Source organism: Accipiter gentilis, chromosome 22 (genome assembly GCF_929443795.1).
Source record: "Accipiter gentilis chromosome 22, bAccGen1.1, whole genome shotgun sequence".
In the NCBI taxonomy this organism is placed as follows: Eukaryota; Metazoa; Chordata; class Aves; order Accipitriformes; family Accipitridae; genus Astur; species Astur gentilis.
Genome location: NC_064901.1, coordinates 26,752,600 through 26,771,019, shown reverse-complemented (window position 1 = coordinate 26,771,019; position 18,420 = coordinate 26,752,600). Strand labels below are relative to the sequence as shown.

The 18,420-nt window shown below is 39.4% G+C and overlaps 1 protein-coding gene across 4 annotated transcripts in view; it reads left to right on the top strand.

The window, feature by feature from the left end:
- Positions 1–18,420, top strand: part of CD44 (CD44 molecule (Indian blood group)) — a 64,052-nt gene that overhangs the window by 23,341 nt on the left and 22,291 nt on the right. For 3 of the 4 annotated variants that reach the window (XM_049825397.1, XM_049825398.1, XM_049825401.1), the window contains exons 2-7: positions 186–351; positions 2,774–2,910; positions 4,461–4,532; positions 5,210–5,449; positions 7,580–7,675; positions 16,635–16,739. In XM_049825397.1, the coding sequence (XP_049681354.1) occupies positions 186–351; positions 2,774–2,910; positions 4,461–4,532; positions 5,210–5,449; positions 7,580–7,675; positions 16,635–16,739 (816 nt within the window). The remainder of the gene's footprint in view (positions 1–185; positions 352–2,773; positions 2,911–4,460; positions 4,533–5,209; positions 5,450–7,579; positions 7,676–16,634; positions 16,740–18,420) is intronic. The other variant, XM_049825399.1, reaches the window with a different exon arrangement.

The following is an 18,420-nucleotide window of genomic DNA, read 5'->3' as shown; positions in this document are numbered from 1 at the left end:
AAGAAGGGAGGTGTGAAGAAGGTGACTGAAGGTGCTAGCACTCTTTCTGAATGAATCGGTAGCTGCTACTTGTTGCTGATTTGCATTGAAAACACTAAACTTGAAAATAAATAATTTCAAGGTCTTCAGTGAATCATCGAGTCCAACACTTTGTAATTTCTCTTTTTCTTTTCTTTTGATAACAGAGTTCAATGTAAGTTGCAGATATGGAGGAGTTTTTCATGTTGAGAAAAACGGTCGCTACAGTCTCACACGATCTGAAGCAGTTGAACTCTGCAGAGCTCTCAATAGTACCTTGTCAACACTAGAGCAGTTGAAGAAAGCTCATGAACTTGGATTTGAAACTTGCAGGTAAAGAAATTCTTGACAAAATGATCTATCGTGATAAGTCCAGCCATCCATGCTATAGTATAATAATTACAGTTGACTTCTTATAGCTGTTAATTAGATGGACCTATCCGTCCTCAAGTAAGTTATATTCCGTGAAGAACAAAACATCTCTGTGCGTGTGTGTGTTTGCTCTGGGTCTGGTAATAAGTTCATGACTGAATATACTTTTTACTGATTATCTTTAAAATATCATCACCTCTTACAGATAAAATCTAAATATAACAAAAGATTGACCACATAATAAACTAATTAGGAAGATGTTTAGATCATACTGTATCACTGACTAATTGATAAGTATGTGAAAAGTACTTATGATTTTTAATGACCTGATGTAAGTCCAAAGACTGAACATGGTATATACAGTATAGGGAACTCTGTCTTGCAAGAAACAGTAAGAATCAGCAAATGGTACTTTAAGGGATGAACTCTTGACATTCCAGTGAAAAAATGGCCACAATATTAGTGCATTCTTATAATCTGTGAATGGAAAAGTTTCAGAAGACAGCCATAAAGATTAAAAAACCCCAAACCACGTTGTCAAGTGACTTAATTACCCTCTGTAATTAATGATGCATAGGGCAACAAATGCGGATAATACAGATTCTTCAGTTTAGCAAAAAATAACTAGACCAAGAGACTGGAAATTACTCACAGAAAATTTTGGATTAAAAAATTGGGTACTACTACAACAAAATATGTAAGGATAATAATTATTGGCTGAAACAACTTACAAGGGTTGTACTAGATTCTTTGTCACACCAAAATTTCACCAAATGAAATATTTTCCCCAAGGATGCCCTCTGTTCAAACAGTAATCAAGTCAGGATAGTCCTGTGGTTCTGTAAATACATCAGACTAGGTGATCATGTGATCTTGCTTTCCAAAACACATAATACACTGCTTATACAAGTCAGCCTACACATTCATATGCAGAAAAGAGATTGAACTCAGGAGCTGTGAATTTGAAGTTTGGTGTGTTGGGGTTTTTTTATTATTTATTTAAATCAAATAACATAGATTCATGTTGTTAAACCATTATAAAATTGAACTAAATTCCAGTAGATTTTCAACTTTATTACAATCTAAAATAAACAGCAGATATGGAGAAATGGCATTTATCTTCTAACTGACTGGAGTCGAAAATTTCAGTGGGCGTTTCTCCAAAATTGTAAGACTTTTGTTCTGGTACCTTGAGAAATAGTACTAGCATCAATACTGCTTGCAACTAATTCCTGCAAAATATTTCATTTCAGTTTAGTCAATGGTGCTTTAGTTTCTTAATGCCTAATGCATGAATGTTCTTTCTTACTGGCTTGCAAGCCTATGAGAATTGAACAAAGGTCCTTTCAAATTAATAGCATCCGTACAAAATAATTTGTAATCATGGAAAGACACATGCAGTGCCTTGAAAGCTTTCTTATACATAAAAATGTCATGCACTGCCATTGATGACAGCATATGGCACATTCATTTTCACAAGCATTATGCCCTGCACGGTGGTGAAAGAGGTGGACAACAGTGCCAGGGAACAATGGACAGAAAATTGTTAGAAGATTCTTCCTTGAAAATGTGGGAATATCATTTAAAATAGTACCATGTAAAGACTAGAGACAATTCTTTACTCTCAGGGAAAAGTTCTGCATAACATAGTAGGCATGTTCCTTCTCTAATGTTAGCATATGAACATACTTAGCATTCTGAATTGTCCAGCACTACACAATATATAGGGGCTAGGGATCAAATATTAACTGAACGCCTAGGGGTAGAGATTTCTAGTGCTAGCAATTATGAGTATTCTGCAGTGTGGAAAGTCTTTTCTGAAGTTAAAATATAAAGATAATTGAAAGAAGGAGTAGGGGGATATGGTTATTGCGGTGGGGAGCTGTAGTTTATCATTAGTGTTACAATTCTCCCTAATTCACAGTTTAGCAGAGGACAGATGTAAGTAAGGCATGCAGATACGATGTTGTGGTTTAACCCCAGCCAGCAACTAAGCACCACGCAGCTGCTCACTCATTCCCCTCACCCAGTGGAATGGAGGAGAGAATTGGGAAAAAGAAGTAAAACTCCCAGTCCCTCACTTTCACTGCCTTGCTCTGGAACCAATTGTTGTAAGTAGTAAGATGCTCACTTAATTAAAATCAGTTTAGCTCTAGAAATTACATGCAAAATGGTGTTGAGTGCCTGGAGGCTGATGTAACTACATGTGAGAAAGGAACACCCTTCATATACAAAAAGTATGCATAAATGCATGCACTTTTTAAGAAAAATGTAACATGAAAATAATGGCTTCTTTGTGGCTTCTTCGTGTTTGAGATATCTAGAACACTTATGTCATCTGCTATGATATGTAATATGGTGTATTTTCCTCTGTTCTTCACAGGTACGGATTTGTAGTGGGGTATATTGTTATCCCACGAATCAATCCCTATCATCTTTGTGCAGCAAATCATACTGGCGTTTACAAACTTTCAGCAAACACAACTGGTCGGTATGATGCATACTGTTACAATGCCACAGGTATGTATATGCTTTTATGATGTATTTTAGACATAGATTAACTAACAATAACATATGTAATCTCCTATTTAAGGTACAAGAATGAGGGCTTCTATATTAAATATAATCTGTTTTTTCAGCTGAGAAGAAACACCTTTTGTCAGCCTCTAGGAGTGTATCTATAATGCCAGCAATGAATTTGTTCCATTTTGTCATTAGTGTGTTTTGAACTAAACAATTTTCTGCCCTTGAGACTAACTTAATAGCCTCAGAACAGTTCATTATAATGGCTTAATACAGTGAACCACTGCAGCAGTGAATCTAAAAGATGTAACTGTTGTAGGCGGTGGCACTCATCTCTTCCATTCATGCACATGTGAGCTTCTATAGCGAATGATAATTATTTGTGTTAAGGGATGCTGGGAGTAGCTGCCACCTGCGACAGCTCCAACTCCCAGGGTGGCCATCCCAGGCCCACAGATGTGGCTGCTGCTCTCCCCTTTGCAGGCTCATCCAGTATTTGCTCCCAGGCAAATCTCTGTTCGGACTTTAGGCAGTTAGATAGCGATGCGGGTCAGAAGCAGACTGCTTTCTTCTAAGGTTTGGAGCTTTTTAATAGTTGCAAATATTTTACTAAATTATTAGGAGAATGTAGGTAATCTTGTGACAGATGTTGGACGCAGGATTTGAAGATAAAATCTGGTCTAATTTCAAGTGTCTTGAATTTCAGTAGATTATTACGTTCACAGCAGAACCAGACCTTGCAGAAAGCTGTGGGCAAAATTCATTGATGATTTGAATGGCAGTGACATTTTTTATTTTGTTCTTGGTGGTCATATCATTGTCTTATTCCCTTCTGGCAGTAGGAGCAGGCGGCTCACACACTGGCCCAAGCGTGGCACTGCAGCCCGCCGGAGCAAGCGGTGCTCACTGGACCTGGGGACCTGGGGACCTGAGACCTGGGGACCTGGGGATCTGAGACCTGGGGACCTGGGGACCTGGTTACCTGGGGACCTGAGACCTGGGGACCTGGGGACCTGGTTACCTGGGGACCTGGGGACCTGAGACCTGGGGACCTGGGGACCTGGTTACCTGAGGACCTGGGGACCTGGGGACCTGGGGACCTGAGACCTGGGGACCTGAGACCTGGGGACCTGGGGACCTGGTTACCTGGGGACCTGGGCACACTCTGCTTGTGCAGAGCCCTCCATGGAGGGGATGGGGTCCCTCCAGCTAAAAGGGATTAAAGCTGCCGCTGCCCCCGTGACATGCATTGAAAGCGGGTCATAAGGCTATTTTAACTGATGCTGATCACAATCATTTTCTGGAATGGTTGTGGAAATGGAGAATCTTGTCGTTAGCTGACAGAACAGTCTTGAAGTGCCCCACCTGGGAAGAAGCAAAAAGGGAATGTAGGTAGATCAGTGAATAAAGTTTGATTTGGAAATTTGTTTTCAGTTGTCCACATCTGCAGCTGATGCTTTGTGATTATGTACAATTAATATGGGTATACTTGAGTCTTTTTTCTCAATTTTCTCAAATTAATATTTTCTATTTTCCTTCTTTTACAGAAACAAGAGACAAAGCATGTGAGCCAATTGAAAGACTAGATACTTCTTTCCTCAACAATCAGGGTGAAATAGGTACTGTATTGATTTGAAAGTCCTGCCACTAGTTTCACTTTTATGATCCGGTTATCTTTTTTTACATAAACAATTGCTAATATTGAAAATCAAGCCAAACATAAGAAAAAGAAGTCAAGAGATGTTCAACAGCAATTAAAGCAATTAGCCCCTTGTCTTGCCCTAAATCCTATGGAGCTTGGTTTGTCAGAAGGTGCTAACAAACATTTTTTATATAGGTATTTGACATTTTTTAGCACCTCAGAGCTGCTAACATTTCTTTGACATATAGGACTTTACTTAAGACAGCAACCTTTCTACATCTAATTTGAGCTGCTGGTTAGAAAAGCAGCTGGAAGTGGAAAAAACCTCTTATAATAAATTATTTGTCTGAATTCTAAAATTCTGATTGACTTTACAGAAGCCAAGATTTTATATTCAGAATCAAACTGTCTGATCAAAATGCAGAGTAGGCCCTATATGTTTGACAAATATATACGTTAGCATATATACATTAGACATAGCTTAGTGATGTATGACCTAAACAGATGAGATAGGATGGCAAAAATGGATGAACTGATATTAATCCACAACGGTTTCTATTTTTTTGTTATAGGACTTAAACTGTTTAGCATTACTGAAATATAGCTATGTAGCTTCTTGATATTATCAGCGGCTTAATTTCCTCTTTCAAACAGTCATTGACAATGCAGATGGCTCACGTTATAATGCAGATGGCACGCGTCATAGCGGAGAGTCCTCGACCTCAGGTGCGGATGATGAAAATGCAGGTAGCGGATCAACACATGACACAACTCCCATGGATACCTCCATCAGGAGATCCAGCCCCTCCTATTATGGAAGTGTTACTCCAGTCTCACAGCTGCCAGATCATTCTTCTGGAGGGGGTGAAAAAGAAATTCCTAGAAAACATTCTGGTAAGGACAGTAGGTTGCCACTTTAGAATAACTGAGTGAAGGATTACATTGTTAGTTAAAGGATATCATGAGGGAATGAGAAGCACTGTCTCTAATTTGTATCCTGGAGAAGTAAAAGGAGAATGTATATCTTTGAAAGAAAACAGAAGCATTCTGAATTTCTAAGGATTTTTTTTGATTGCACTGGAGTACAAAGCAGCCACACATCAGCATAGTTTCCCACATAAACCTTCCCAGGATGTTGAGAACAGATGGTTCTAAGAATTTGCTCTTGTTCTTATTAAAATATTTATTTCAGTGAAGGCTTAAAAACATATCCAGCAGACGTTAGTGAGGCTGAGGGTATGGGTTTATAGAGATAAGGATAACATACTCTTATCTATTCTCTAAAAGGATGAATTGACATTAAGTAATAAGAACAAGGAGGATTTTACAGTACAATTGATTTCTCTTTGTACAAATACAGGGATATTTTTAGGACATCTTATTACAGCAGATTACAGAATGCACAGAGAGATAAAAATGTCAAATTAAAATGTTATTGGTGTCTTCTTCCTTTAGGTGGTAAAGCCAAATCTATTCCCATGAAGCCCTACCAAATACAAATGCCATACTCTTTTCTAGGGCATTCTGCAGGGTGGCAAATTAGGGAATTAGAGTACCTTGCCTGTATCTTGCTTTCTTGTGAAAGTGGCATGCATTTTATTTCATCTTTCGTTTTGCTTGTGTGGCTGAAATTACCAGAGGTCTGAATGACTAGATCCCATTGAACCTAAAGGATACAAATATAATTCATCCTCCGAGCACAGTAAAGTTGACTGTGTGACCTCTGACTACAAGCTTTTTATCAAATCACCAGTAACATACCAGTGAAGGATACCAGTAGTTTGCATCATTATCTTCAATACTGAAATTTAAAAAAAAATAATAATTGAGCAGAAGTATTATGATTATAAAATTACTTTTCACAGGTGGTATGCTCATGACATGTTATGCTTGTTTTTCCATGTAGTTAGCATCATGGTAAATGTTAGGTAAATCCTAACATTCTCTTCCTAAGGAACTAGGATCAGAGCCATTCCCGAAGGTGTATGCGATGTATTTCAATTGCTTGCCATGACAACTCCTATCAACTCTGCTTACATGCAGAGTTTAGATTTTTGGACTATATCTCAGAATATATCTCAGTGGCATGGTTTAACCTCAGCTAGCAACTAAACACCACACAGCCGCTCACGCACTTCCTCCCCAATACCCAGTGGGATGGGGGGGAGAGAATAAGGGGAAAAAAGTAAAACTCATGGGTTGAGATAAGAACAGTTTAATAGAACAAAAAAGAATAAACTAATAATGATAATGGTAACACTAATAAAATTACAATAGTAATAATAAAAGGATTGGAATATACAAGTGATGTGCAGGGCAATTGCTCACCACCTGCCGATCGATACCCAGTTAGTCCCTGAGCGGTGATCCCCCCACCCCCACTCCCCCCATTTTATATACTGGACATGACGTCCCATGGTATGGCATACCCCGTTGGCCAGTTTGGGTCAGCTGCCCTGGCTGTGTCCTGTGCCAACTTCTTGTGCCCCTACAGCATTCTCGCTGGCTGGGCATGAGAAGCTGAAAAATCCTTGACTTTAGACTAAACGTTACTCAGCAACAACTGAAAACATCAGTGTTATCAAGATTCTTCTCATACTGAACTCAAAACATAGCACTGCACCAGCAACTAGGAAGACAATTAACTCTATCCCAGCTGAAACCAGGATACTCAGTTAAGAGGGGAATACCAATAACTCACTCCTTGCTCTAGAACTCCTCTCCAGATGGTATACAGGTAAAATTAGAGCTTGTATCACATAAACAGATCATTGCCAGAATGTTCATTACCACTGTAATACATACTGCTCTTGAAATAATCTGTTTTGATGATATCCTTACTATGTTAGTAAAGTAAGGCTATTTGGGGTTGAATTTTGTGAACAACCTAGTCTGTAACTTTCTCCTCTCTTGGACTAATAAATGAAGGAGTGATGCTTGCAGTATAGAATAATTGAAGTAGTTGTAAGTACTGGGTTGCAACTCAGCTAATGAAATAGTAATGATTCATCCATTACCAAACAGATTATGAAGTTACTCCTGTATCGCCTGACATCTCTTCGATGACGCCAGCTGATGATTCTCCTGAAAAAGATGGTGGACAATATCCTGCGAGTACTAGTAAGATTTATGTATTATAATAACTACATCAAATACAGATTGCATTAAAACTGCTTTCTTCTTCCAGCAGGGTATTCTGGTAAGTATACATGATAGCCAATTTTGGAAAGACATTGAAAGACAGTACTTTCCAGACGGGTTAAGTCAGAAATAAACTTCAGTCTCTGGAAGAAGGGGAGCAAAAACATTTACTGTATGTTTACTTCAATGCTTATATGTGAGTTCAGAATGATTGTTGTTTTGTGTTTCCCCACTGCTTTTTTCTCACACCTATTTACTCTATGAGGCACCACCAATTAGCGCAACCAATTATCACTTGAAGTCACTTTATTTCCAAGGTAGAAAAGGACATTTTTGTCAATTTATGATGAAAGTGCCTGTGATTCTAGTATATTTATGGTTGTGAATGTGGGTAATTCACATCAAAACCATGGCCTCGCTCAGCAAAACAAGTGCTTTAAGTGGCAGTTCCAGTTGCCAAGCCACTTGTCCACTGCAAAAACTAATTTTGTCATTGTTGTTGGCAAAATGCATGAGAAAAAACTGGGGCCTGTGTTGGCTCCACAGGCTTTAAGGGCTCCGAACAGTAGCCATTTTCTGTGCTTTGTCCTTGAATAGGTGTACTGAGTAGGAAAAACCCCTGCTTGTGTTGTTTTTATCAAATACATAGTGAACAGCAGCTACAGCAAATAAAAAAACTTTTAAAGTCATCTTACATGTTTTGAAGTGGAACTGTACATATAGTCACTCTGGTTCTTAAGTTTAGAGTGATAAAGATCTTTGCCCCAGAAAATAAAGTGAACCTAAAGGGAGAAAATTTTAATTATACAGAGGAGACCTACAGAGGTGTGTTGCAGTAAAGATTGGATGGGTAGAAATGAAAGTTTCTTCCTGATGACATTTTTTTGCACCATGGAAGCCCGTGATAGTGAGGAATTTGCTTAATTGTTGTTGCTGATAGATGGTTAAATGGTCTGTGTCACTTGGAGAGATGGTGCCCTCGTTATTGTATTTAGAAATCACAGGATAGAGTAAGAATAATTGTATGTCTCACACAGTTAGCAAAAGACAGAAATCATTCAACCAAGCATCTTGTCTCAGAGGATGTGAAGGTTAGTAACACCTTATGAATATGTAGATGGAAAAAAGAAATATCTGGTTGGTTTTCCCCCAAACCTTGAAATCAAGTAGAGAATTTTCCGGTGCTTGTTTCAAGTGAAAGGTTTTGCTACAAAGTACTGCCTCTAAGGCGTGGACGGGAAATTCCACCTGGTAACAGTGGGGAGTTTGTCTGGTTGACTCTGGTGGTGATTTTTCCTTCTTATTCATTTGCTTTTGTATGCATGTGTGCTTTCGGTTTTTCCTTTCACTACTTGATTATCAAATGTATTGATCCTAAATACATATGTCCGTTGCTGTTGCTAACAGTTCTCTCTCATGGGCATGACTATTTTACAGAGGGAAAACTAGAGGTATTTAAGATTTTAAAAGATCAAAATAACTTTAGAGCTATGTAATAAAAGATGTCAATACTGATATATGTGTATCACAGAAGTGATAGCACTGGAATGATTGCTTATTGGTTTAGGGCTGATACATTGATTCTCTGGAAAAAAAGATTATGAAGGTGCTGCACCTGGGCTTTTCTGGTAGCTTTAGCTATTAGTCAGCAACATCACTTTAAAGCCAAACAGACCCATTTCACTCAATTTTGCTGCATTACAAATGAATGAGTAATTTAGCACTCCTTTCAGAAGTTGAACTATGCATCTCCATGAGAATTCATCAAATATTCAGTAGGATAGGAGAAAGTTATGTGGAGAACAAAATGAAAAGAAAGAAAAACAAAAAAGAAAATAAAGCCACGCCCCAATGTCTGCTATTTACATTGTGCAACAGTGCAGGCTCATTGAAATATCCTGGCCACAATTTAATTTCCCAGAGAAAAATGCCACAGGCAAGAAAGTAGAAAATTAAGAAATAAGTAGAGAAAACTATTCATGTATATCTTCAGATAGATGGCTAAAAATATAGCTGTCTAATTCTATAGTGTGTGAAAATGGGAAACAAAACTGTTGGCTCTCCATCTATACTACCCAGCATTTGTAAACTTAAAGTTTGGTGAAAAGGTGTCTAGCTTGATCAAAACACTTCTTTATTATGGGTTTGAAGTGAGCAATTGCCACAGCTCCTTGTTCTTCAGATGATCCTGTTTCATTGTTGCTCTGGCTTTGGACATTATTGGTGATGTTCTCCATCAAGTTCATGGTCCAGCACTTTGCCGTTGATTTTCTCTTCTGGCTGGAACAAGATTTTCTCTTTGTTATTAACAAGTTATAATTCATGTGTAGATGTGTCATGGATCAGATGTCATAAAATTCTGTTCCTGATCAATGAGATACTTCCCTAAGTTATCAGAGCTAATTCCTCAAACAGTAACTGCGACTGATTTTGTTCTTCCATATAGAATAGACATTTTTATGCTCTGGTGGTTTTTCCTTTTATTTGGTTTGGAGCATTCCCTGCAAAACATCTCACCAATAAAAAAGTCTTATGTCCATACTTCGGCTAATCTCACAGGAAAGCATCTGCATTGGTATTTTGCATGTGGAAGGAAGCCATGAATACATATTCATCAATTAAGAAAATGAGCTCCTAAGGCTTGTTGTGGAAAGCAGGTAGAGGTGCAAATTTTGCCAATTACAGCAAGTCAGATGGCAATTATTTAGTTATTCAGTTATTTTCTTGTTAACCAATGTTTTGGCATTATCATTTTGCTCACAGTTCTGCTCCAAATCTGGCACCACCTGGGTTTTGATGGTCTGTTGCTCAGAGATCAGATTTTGAATGTCCAGGTTTCACATTTTCTGACACCAGTGCCAGAACAGTATTAGTACTACTAAGTTTAAGGAGCAATTACTGACTACAAGAAGAGGCAATATTTTTTCAGACAAGGACAGCTTCTCAGAAGGGAAAAATCTATCAGGTTTTGCGGCCAAATTTTGTGGTTTAACCCCAGCCAGCAACTAAGTACCACGCAGCTGCTTACTCACTCCCCCTGATACCCAGTGGGATGGGGGAGAGAATAGGGGGAAAAAAGTAAAACTCATGAGTTGAGATAAGAAAGGTTTAATAGAACAGAAAAGAATAAACTAATAATGATAATGATAACACTAATAAAATGACAATGGTAATAATAAAAGTATTGGAATATACAAATGATGTGCAGGGCAATTGCTCACCACCTGCCGATCGATACCCAGTTAGTCCCTGAGTGGTGATCCCCCCACCCCCACTCCCCCCAGTTTATGTACTGGGCATGACATCACACAGTGTGGAATACCCCATTGGCCAGTTTGGGTCAGCTGCCCTGGCTGTGTCCTGTGCCAACTTCTTGTCCCCCTCCAGCTTTGCCACTGGCTGGGCTTGAAAAGCTGAAAAATCCTTGACTTTAGACTAAACACTACTTAGCAACAACTGAAAACATCAGTGTGTTATCAACATTCTTCTCATACTGAACTCAAACCATAGCACTGCACCAGCAACTAGGAAGACAATTAACTCTATCCCAGCTGAAACCAGGACACCAAAATAGCTACACCTTGAAAAAGTGCAGTTCTGAGTTTAAGTCCATACATTTTGTACACTTTGCAGATTACAGGTCAGCAAAACGTAACTACTGCAGACTAAAGAATATCAGTTTACCATGTTTGATCTTTAGAACTTCGATTCCTAGGTCTTGCATTTTCCAGTGCTTTCATATATTGCACAAAAAATGATCAAAACTGGTGTCTTTATTGTTAGTCTTGAAGGTATTTTTCTGAATTAATTATTTAAGGATTTTTTTCTGAATGCATAAGAGTACATGATATCTTCATCTTCAAGATATAGAAGATGGTCTAAATGCTGATAAAAATATTGCTTGTGAGGAATTGCCAGAATAAAATTTTTCCAGAGTAACATTTTGAAGTAGATTTTGATTTCTTTTGGTGAATATGTGTACGACTTGAGCCTCAGGTCTTCTTGCAAACACTGTTTCTCAGTTTATTGATGAATACCTTAGCAGAGAGAAAGGTTAATCTATCACCTAACTTGCCTGAGGGATTTCAATTTCTATGGTGTGCATGCTTCTGTTAGCTTTGAATGCTTTTTGTCAAAATACTGGGCCTATTTCACATATGGTACATATGTTGATCTGTCACAACTAAAAATGCTATGCAGAATTCATTGACTTTACTGGACTTACAGAGCTGGTAACACACTCTGACACTTTAGCAGAATGTTTCAAATTTCACTTACACTAAAAGCATTGGATATTTTTGCTGTCTGAAGAATGTAATGATACCATGGGTTCATACATTCGCCTTGCACTCACATCCATCTCAGTGGCATGAGCATGCTCAGGGTGATGGTGGTGGTGGACTTGACTTTGCTGGAGGAAAAGTGCTTCTTGAGAAATAATAACAAGATCTTGGTTGAACGAACCATGTCCTATCAGCTCCAGGGCCTCATCATGACAACCTGGAGAAAGCCACCACCCAAGCTTGGTGGAATCCGTTCTCAGACCACTGGTGGTGGTCAAACCCTGGACAGAAGACGCAAGAACCCACGCAAGCAACCAAGGGTAAAGAATGTCCTGCTAAGAGGGCGCTTTGGTTAGGGGCTAATAACCAGGGCACCAGGGCAGCAACCTTCAGAAGCATTAAGTGGAGGGAGGTTGAACGCGTGGTCTGTGCCACTGCTTTTTGTTACGGCATGTTTGAAGCAGGACAAGCAAAGTACTGGGCTATCTCTCACTGACTGTACATTTGGTAGTGATAGAGCAGCAGTCCGCATTGTTCATGTGCTGCGGAGCTATTCTGCGTGTCGGAAAGGGATGAGTATGTGAGTCATTTTATAAAGGATGTACTTGGGTTTTTCTTTTTTCCTGTTTGGAGGCAATTAGAAGTAGACTATTCCAGTGAGAAGGACTTGTGGGAGAAAGGAAGAAAGTGTTTTCAAGCCAGTACACTGTGCTCACTCTGCTAGGAGAGGACAGGTACGGTTAGTGCTGCGAGCATGCATAGGGCATGGAAATGTAGCTAAGAGCCCTGTTGGGCAGCTTCAGCAGGGCCGTGGCAGAGCGATGAATCCCTTGTGGGTGGAAGAACCAGGAGGAGATATGGACCATGGGATGCAGGGTGCTGTGCACTCTTCTCTGTGGTTGTAAGGCTGCACGTAGGGGAGAGAGGGAAGCATAACTGCTGTCAGCAGACGACCTTGTGGGTTGGGGCTTCATGGCAGATTTAACATCATCACAGCAGATGTGACCTCAAGTGGCAATGGTTCGGATGACGAAGACTCTTCAGAGGAGGTGACTTACCCAACAGTGTTTCCAGGCTGGGACAGGAGTGTGGCCAAAGACGCGTATGCTCCAAGTACTAGTAAGGAACTTCCTTTCTCTTTGGATGGTTTCTTTCTTCTTCTTCTTCCTGTCCTACCCAATGTTCCTCCTCCTTTGCCACACATATATTGTGTGAAAATTGGATTCTCTCCCAATCAGCTCCTGTTTCAAACATATCTCCTATGTCACAGGAAAAAAATGTTTAGATCTTGTGACGTCCATCTGTATCCTTAGAAGCACCATCTTCCATTGCTTCTAGAATTGATGTCTTGTCTCCATTCATATCTGACTTGTGGGCTTCGCCCATGGCATGTTGTGTCTCAAGGAATAATTCCTCTTTGGAGGGAGTTTCCAGCCTCTATAGAAGTGGCACAACTATTTCTGTTTGCATGCCAATGTCTATTTGTCTTGCCTAGCACAGTGGGCAAAAAGGCTGTAGATTCTGTAATTTTTCTAAATAAAAATCTCTCCCCATCCTTAAATGCCTGTCAAAAACCTACAGAACATTACTATTTGAAATGCTATATTCTGAGAAAATATTGTGCATTGGTAATGTGATAGGAGTAAAGCTGCACCTCTCTCTCCATGCTATGCTGACGCCTAACCGGAAAGTGTTCCTGGTGTGGATTTTGCTGACAGCATCAGGACAAGGGGAATGCATGTGTCTTCCGAGGGGCATGGATGTAGCTCTGAGCCCAGGTCCTTGGAAGTGTTGGCTTCATGGGTTTATCAGTAGAAAAGAAGGCTAAACTAATGGGTGTGCTTATCTCTGGGTGTCCCTTTTACCCGTCGTGGATATTTCTTTCACCTTTTATAACTGATTTTGATCTTATGTCATCTTGGTGTATGTTCCTCATTCTGGGGCCTATGTAAGGCTATCTGCTCTCTGCCATTGGCAAAGCCTGTGAGCTGCTGGCAAAGCCTGTGAGGAACTCATTAACCTTGTTGAATGTAAAGGGCTAGCAAAGACTCATAGGGCTTTTTGATGACTCCTCTCAAGGGACCATGTTCTTTCTTGGGACTGCCACTAGTGCTTGCATCTGGCTGTCTGAAGAATGTAATGATACCATGGGTTCATACATTCGCCTTGCACTCACATCCATCTCAGTGGCATGAGCATGCTCAGGGTGATGGTGGTGGTGGACTTGACTTTGCTGGAGGAAAAGTGCTTCTTGAGAAATAATAACAAGATCTTGGTTGAACGAACCATGTCCTATCAGCTCCAGGGCCTCATCATGACAACCTGGAGAAAGCCACCACCCAAGCTTGGTGGAATCCGTTCTCAGACCACTGGTGGTGGTCAAACCCTGGACAGAAGACGCAAGAACCCACGCAAGCAACCAAGGGTAAAGAATGTCCTGCTAAGAGGGCGCTTTGGTTAGGGGCTAATAACCAGGGCACCAGGGCAGCAACCTTCAGAAGCATTAAGTGGAGGGAGGTTGAACGCGTGGTCTGTGCCACTGCTTTTTGTTACGGCATGTTTGAAGCAGGACAAGCAAAGTACTGGGCTATCTCTCACTGACTGTACATTTGGTAGTGATAGAGCAGCAGTCCGCATTGTTCATGTGCTGCGGAGCTATTCTGCGTGTCGGAAAGGGATGAGTATGTGAGTCATTTTATAAAGGATGTACTTGGGTTTTTCTTTTTTCCTGTTTGGAGGCAATTAGAAGTAGACTATTCCAGTGAGAAGGACTTGTGGGAGAAAGGAAGAAAGTGTTTTCAAGCCAGTACACTGTGCTCACTCTGCTAGGAGAGGACAGGTACGGTTAGTGCTGCGAGCATGCATAGGGCATGGAAATGTAGCTAAGAGCCCCGTTGGGCAGCTTCAGCAGGGTCGTGGCAGAGCGATGAATCCCTTGTGGGTGGAAGAACCAGGAGGAGATATGGACCATGGGACGCAGGGTGCTGTGCACTCTTCTCTGTGGTTGTAAGGCTGCACGTAGGGGAGAGAGGGAAGCATAACTGCTGTCAGCAGACGACCTTGTGGGTTGGGGCTTCATGGCAGATTTAACATCATCACAGCAGATGTGACCTCAAGTGGCAATGGTTCGGATGACGAAGACTCTTCAGAGGAGGTGACTTACCCAACAGTGTTTCCAGGCTGGGACAGGAGTGTGGCCAAAGACGCGTATGCTCCAAGTACTAGTAAGGAACTTCCTTTCTCTTTGGATGGTTTCTTTCTTCTTCTTCTTCCTGTCCTACCCAATGTTCCTCCTCCTTTGCCACACATATATTGTGTGAAAATTGGTTGCTCTTCTCATCAACTCTTCCTTCAGAAATGTCTCTTTTGTGATTGGAAAAATCATGAGAGGTCCATATCGATAGAATGAATATCTCTTCTATCACTGCTTAATTTTAAGTTCTCATTTTCATGCCTATTTGAATGCATGCATTCACTCATGATTTTCCAAGAAAAATAAATGTTCATATTTTTTTCTATTTTTTTCTTTTTTGTAGAAAAAAGTGTTAAAATAATTCCACTTCATCTTATTTATATTTTATCTCTAGACAATGTAGACTTCCTGCCTGTGGAATATGTTCAGGCACAATTTGGGGAGGCCAAATTGCAAGTGCCCTTTTCATTGGGAAGTGTTAACAAAACAGTCCCATATTTGCTACCTTCTGCACTCTTCCCATGCACTGTTCTGACATCATCTCATTTGTTTTGTGACCTCAGATGTTTAAGCATGATCTGATACCACAACTAAGATATTTTAATACATAGACTTATTTTCCTGATAGGAATATTTCCACAGTGATCATCTGATAGGTCTTTTTTAACTAAAAAAGTAATCCATATCTAAAATAATTTTGTCTCAATACCAGAAAACCACCACATATTAGGATATTCACTTTTAGAAGAAAATACAAAATGAGCAAGTCATCTTGCTTTGGGATTTTTTATTCTTTTGCCTAATTTTTGGGTATTTTCGGTGTTAATGTATTTATCTTTGAGGTTCTTCATTGGTGACTTATTCCACATGGCATATTGCATTCCAACTACCTTTAATGGCCTAGTGGTATCTGCATGCTCCATGGGTACATGTATACAGTCTCTGATCATAGACTCTTGTGGAACTTTTATTTTATCTGTTCAATTGTATTATAACTTTATTGACTAATATTGGCTTCCTGGTGGCTGTCAAGGTGCGTTCGTTTTTTTGCTGACCATAGCTTTTAAGCTTGGTGGTGGATATTCTAATATGAATCTGAGTATTTAGAAAGCATGTTTTACATGTACGCAGACATCTACCATATTCTTTAGGTCCAGCATTATTCTTCAAACTTGAGTTTAAACGTCTGTAACTGCTGTAATGGTTTTGTGCAACTTCTGCTATACATTATTCTTCTATTGCTTGTTTTTCCCATTCTTCTTGGGACATTTTGCATCTGCCCAATGCAAAGAAAAGAACAACTGGTTTGATGTAAAGGAATTTGATAAGAAGAGTAGAGACACTACAGTTAAGCTATGCATGAATTTCCATTTTCCATCACCTCTATGGCACACACTAACAGTAGAGTAATAGTGGCAGATGTAGAGCATGGTCAGCATTGAATCCTCCATTGTCCTAACAGCTGTGGACTTGCAACATGAAACACTTCTGGAAATCTCCACACACGGTCATCGGAACCCCACGTATACGGATGAAGAGGAGCAGTATCCTAGCTCTGCCGGCAGGGGTAAAGCAATTAAGCATTTCAGATAATATTGAGATTTGTGACATAATTCAGTGAAGTATAACAGTGTTTTGGCACAGCTGGTTGTAATTCCCATACCATTAGCCTCAGTTCAGTATAATACCTTTGTATTATTTGTACTAGAGCCCTCAGAGTTGGCATCTATAATATCCATCTGTCATTCCAAGTCTACCTCTTGCATCTAATCTTTATTACTTGCCACTTTTCCTCATGTCTCTGGGTTTTTTAAACTTGTACTGCCAGTAGTGTAATAAAACTGAGTAGATTGTAACATTTGGTGACCCACCTTGGTGAGAAAAAAAATTCCCTTTTTTCCACTTCAAAATTTCTATTGCGAAATCTGAAGATAAAAGTCAAAAAAGGGAGCTAGTGATTCAAATACATGAAACTGTGCTACAAAGGACAATATACTACTCCAGATGAATGTGAACATTTTGCTACCAATGTTAGTGCCAGTAGCCAACTGCGATACTGAAAGTGTGCTCATGTTCTTCAAGCCTAAAAACCTCTGCAGGCAAAGGCTCACAGACTGTATTCTCCAGCTATTTTTGTTGTGTACCTAAATAGTTTCCAGTTAAATTTTTTTGAAAAGCATAGCTGGATATGAGCTTCATTTTCAGGATGTTTTGGCTATAATGCACAACTTTACCCTGTTAAGGAGAGGTGCAAAACTGAATAGCTGGAGGCACAGCTATATACAGCTGGATTGGGGGCCAGCCTTGTGATTTCATAAAATTAGATTATACTGAAAAGAAATACATTTCACTGGGACTTGTGGAAAACCTTCTTATACCTCTGTAAAAACAAGCATTTTCTACATCCTGTGGTATTTCTTTGGTTTTATATGATCTGCCTCCAATAGCTAGATACCTGTCATTTTGAACAGTGAAAGTTTATACAATTGGCATGAGAACAGGTAATATAATCACCCAGAAATAATTTTTGTGATAACTTTCTTTTAGTTCTGAAGTATTGTTAGATCAGTTGTATTCATACATTAGTTAATTTTAACTTTTTTTTTTACAAGATAATCTATATGTAATGGGTTTCGTTACAAAAATAATGAATTACATTTGCATGAGTGCCCTCTGTATGAACAATTCATTGCCTGGATGTGAAGATAAATATTTCTCCAGTTTTGCTCTTTTGGGGAAATATCATAGGTTTCTCTAGCTGGTAACTTATGGCATATGTAACAGGTCTAGCTTATTCTTTGCACACTCTGATTAAGGACATTTGCTTTACCTTTAATATAACATTCATGGAAACATTTGATACCTAAGGCAAATATATTTCAAACTGAGTTCTAATGCTCATCTTAGTGTTATAGATATTACTTTTTTCCCTGGTATATCTTTTCTAAGCCTTTTAATATTCATTAGAAAAATCTCTTATGGTGGTGGTAGTTCAGGTGATTTCCGACTGTATCTTCTGCTATGTAAACAACAGCAAATTAAAGAGTGAGCAAAAAATTTATTTTGTCAGAAAAAGCTTTAATTATTACTGAGTTCAAACCAAGTATACTTTTCAACTTTGAATTTATGAACCTCCCTATTTCATTCATCCAGTCCCAGAAGAAAGGACAATTTCCTTGGAGCCAGCCTTGTAATTGTCTAGTTGAGATACTAACTCAAAAGAGAAAGTTCACCATCTTTTTCACTTT